Source organism: Benincasa hispida, chromosome 8 (assembly GCF_009727055.1).
Source record: "Benincasa hispida cultivar B227 chromosome 8, ASM972705v1, whole genome shotgun sequence".
NCBI lineage: Eukaryota > Viridiplantae > Streptophyta > Magnoliopsida > Cucurbitales > Cucurbitaceae > Benincasa > Benincasa hispida.
Window position 1 is genome coordinate 1,885,680 of NC_052356.1, and position 3,487 is coordinate 1,889,166.

Consider the following 3,487-nt stretch of genomic DNA (forward strand, 5'->3'; position numbering starts at 1 on the left):
TTGTACTTTCATTTTTAGTGAAATGTGTGGTGTTGAATTCAATTTCGAAGTCCATTCAAATTTCATTGAAAGATTGAGTTCATATTTAGTAGTACAAGGTCACACTCAAAAATCATACCTCTTTATTTTGTTCGATAAGAACAATCAATCAATTGAAATTTTTTTAATACCATGTAGTTTATCTTACAATGATCCTATATATCTTACAATTTCATACGCAACACCATTTGGAATCTCCTTATAATCATTATGTTGCCATGTAATATGACATCAAATCATCGTTTGTCAACTCAAAGACTTTTTTTTTACAATATATAAGATCAGGGAATTAAATTCAATGTCAATTGAAATATGCTCATTTTGACATTCGAAGATTGAATTTAAGAAATAATAAGTAAATTGAAATACAAATATCCATAATTTCCAAGAATAAAATTTTTTTAAAAAATCATAAATGAATATTTAAATGAATGAATAAACATTCCTATTCTTAAGTAAGTTTAAAATATTTATTATTAAGACTATATCCACATTTAATGATATATTTATATTCTTGTAGTGATTTTTCTATGATAAAATCAGAATGTCAAAGTCCATAAGTTCAAAGAAAACTATACAAAATTTCTCGTGCATAATGTTACTAATAAATAACAAGGAAAATGCATGAAGTGAAAGTTCATACATACGATTTATTTCTCTCACTCACTCTCTCTCTCTCAATAATATGACATTACGAATAAAAACAATGAAACAAGGCACTCTGTATCACTCAAACACACTATCCTACTCATAGCAGCTCTCCTTCCTTGTGTGTGTGAATCACACAGTCTGCAGTTGGCAATGAAACACAGGTTAACAAATAGCCCTCTGCCATTTGACTATCATCAAGGAACGATCCGTCCGACTGATCAACTGAACCCGAAACCATTTTCCCAGCACACGTAGAACACGCACCTGCCCTGCAAGAATAAGGTAAGTCTATTCCTGCTTCTTCAGCTGCATCAAGAATGTATGCATCATCAGATGCTTCAAACTCATGCTCTGTCCCAGATGGTTCAACAAGTTTAATCTTGTAAACTGCCATTGCACAGGCTCTAAATGAGGGACGGGATTTCAGGCCGAAGAATTTCGAAATGTTGCTCATAGAACTGATTGATGATGGACACTTGATAATGGTGCTTCTGAGTCGATTTTTACATGGTGCATTGTACATAAAGTGGGTGGAAAGCTTTGCAGTTGACATGGTTGACATTTCTGCTCCTAAGTTCATGAAACACATTAAACTGGTGTTCTTTACAAATCAAATCAACCAGAAGCTAAAAGCATGCGAGAAATGTAAAGGCTGCACCAGGGAACAAGCAATTGCCAAAAACCAAACAGAATATTTGAAATATAGAGCACATCCTCCAGCAAGCACCAGGATGGATGATGATCCGACTCTAACAATGAACTTGCATATAGCAGAGGTAAGAAAATTGCAGAACCATTTTCTTTTTCAATTCAGTGGAAAACGGTCAATTTCCTCATTTATCTTTGTAATTCTTAAATCATTAATTGATCCAAAAGCTAGTAATCACTGATTAATCTAAAAGTTAGCTTAAGTTGATGGGTAAAGATAGGTTTAGAACTCAAGGACACAATTGTACAACCTATAGAACAAATCTTGTTCAAGTAGGGTCATGGGTGGAGGTAGATTTAATATTATTTAACATTCTTCCTCACTTATGAGTTTGAAATATGTAGAAGACCCAATAAATGAAAATCAATATTAATCGAGAAGGAAATAACATTGAAAGGGTTTAAATACATGACTTCTTGGATCACTTACTCTGGTACAATTTTAAATCACCAATCGACCTAAAATGTTAAGTTGATGGATGGAGGTAAATTCAATACTTAATGGAGTGCGTGCATGTGAAAATTAAGCATCCAATCTTTAAACTCAGACCATAGAGAAACCAATACAATACATGATGGGTTTTGATATTTTGTATGCCTCTTGAAAACAAGACATGGAGTAACAGAAAGCTATTCAATGTTTATGGAGGCAATTGATGTATGGAGCATTATGAGAAGATGCAACCTAAGGGCTTTTTTCTGCTCTTCACTCGAAGCTCCAACACCCAAATAAATAAAACTATCAAACCCAGGTCAGTTTCATTGGTTTAGAACAAAATCTCAACAGTGTCCAAAAGTTTCATTCGGAAAAACAGGTTTGAAGAAAAGAAGTTACCACTATTTTATCATCTCTAGAACAACCCAAAACGACAAATCAAGCTTGTGATGTTAAAAGAAACATGGGAAATGAGGCAATACAGTCAATAGCGAAATCGGAAAAGAAAAAAGACAAATTAATGAGGGAGATTTGTAGGGCACAAATATTTGATTTGCATTGCAGATCATAGAAATAACACATACATTAAGAATAGAAAACACAGAGAACAAGGGAGTAATTTCACAATTGACTGATCAATGAGAAAGCAAAAGAAACAAGGGGCGGAAATGGAGGTGAAGCTTACAGTTACAAAGAGAGAGAGGCGGCGGAGAAAGCGAGGCTACGCAATCGAAGGCAAGCCCTAAGTCGCTGAATGATGCGACAATTAGGGCAATATAGATATATATATATATATATAGAAAGGGGAAGAGGAAGAGAAATGGCTTTTGGCGCATGGTGAAAGCCCAGAAGAGGAAGAGGATGGAGAATTTGCCATTTGCAAGCTCCGAAGAGGCAAGGTAGTGAAGTCCCAGATCCAACCTTCTTAGTTCTTACTCTTCTTTTTGCTCTATAAAACCTAGCTCTCCATCTCTGACTTCTTTTTTCTTTTTCTAACATTTCGATTTAAAAAGTAAGAGTTATTTTCAAAAATAATGTTATTTTAATAAATAATAACAAAAATAGGGATCGAAAAAAAAAATATTGATAAAAATCCTGGATCTAGTACTAGATTATGGAAAAATATGTACCAGGTCCATAGTGTTTAAATGAACGTAGACCCATACACGGTTAAACAACATGCAGTGAAAGTATAAAAACTAAAGCATGCTCTTCATAAAAAAATAGGTTTTCAGAACATACCTTTAATGAACTCCTCAAGAAAATGTCTCTTCAGCTGCTGTTTTCATTGATATCAACGTGAACCACTTCAAAGCCTTCCCTACTATGCTCTTGGAGCTTTAGACAGAGTTGTGGGACTCAAGAACAACTTGAAGATGTGAAAAAACAAGAAAAGCTCACAGAAGTAAATTGAAGAAGACAGTTTCTTCTTCACTGAAATTTTTCTCTCAAAATTCTGTCTTTTTTTTTTCTTCTCCAACAACTCCAATCTTCTTTATATATTTAGATGAACATGCAAGGTGATAGACTGCATGGCTTACAGCTCATGCTTGGAGAATCAAAATAGAGAAGATAATGGTAATGGAGAAAATCCATTTTCCATTTTGTGCAACCATGCAAATTGTTTTCCCATTTTCTTTTTAAAACAAAAAT

General features: G+C 33.9%; 1 protein-coding gene across 2 annotated transcripts; it reads right to left on the reverse strand.

The window, feature by feature from the left end:
- Positions 1 to 568: 568 nt before the first annotated feature.
- LOC120082570 (ferredoxin, root R-B2) lies at positions 569 to 2,821 on the reverse strand. 2 transcript variants are annotated; one of them, XM_039037804.1, is made up of 2 exons: positions 2,520 to 2,821; positions 569 to 1,254 (listed from the first exon to the last, which is right to left on the reverse strand). In XM_039037804.1, the coding sequence occupies exon 2, from the start codon at positions 1,250 to 1,252 to the stop codon at positions 788 to 790; it is 465 nt and encodes a 154-aa protein (XP_038893732.1). In that variant the 5' UTR covers positions 1,253 to 1,254; positions 2,520 to 2,821; the 3' UTR covers positions 569 to 787. The 2 variants fall into 2 exon arrangements, with proteins under 2 accessions (XP_038893732.1, XP_038893731.1); XM_039037803.1 differs by having other exon boundaries at positions 569 to 1,260; positions 2,520 to 2,820.
- Between the last annotated feature and the right edge of the window lie 666 nt (positions 2,822 to 3,487).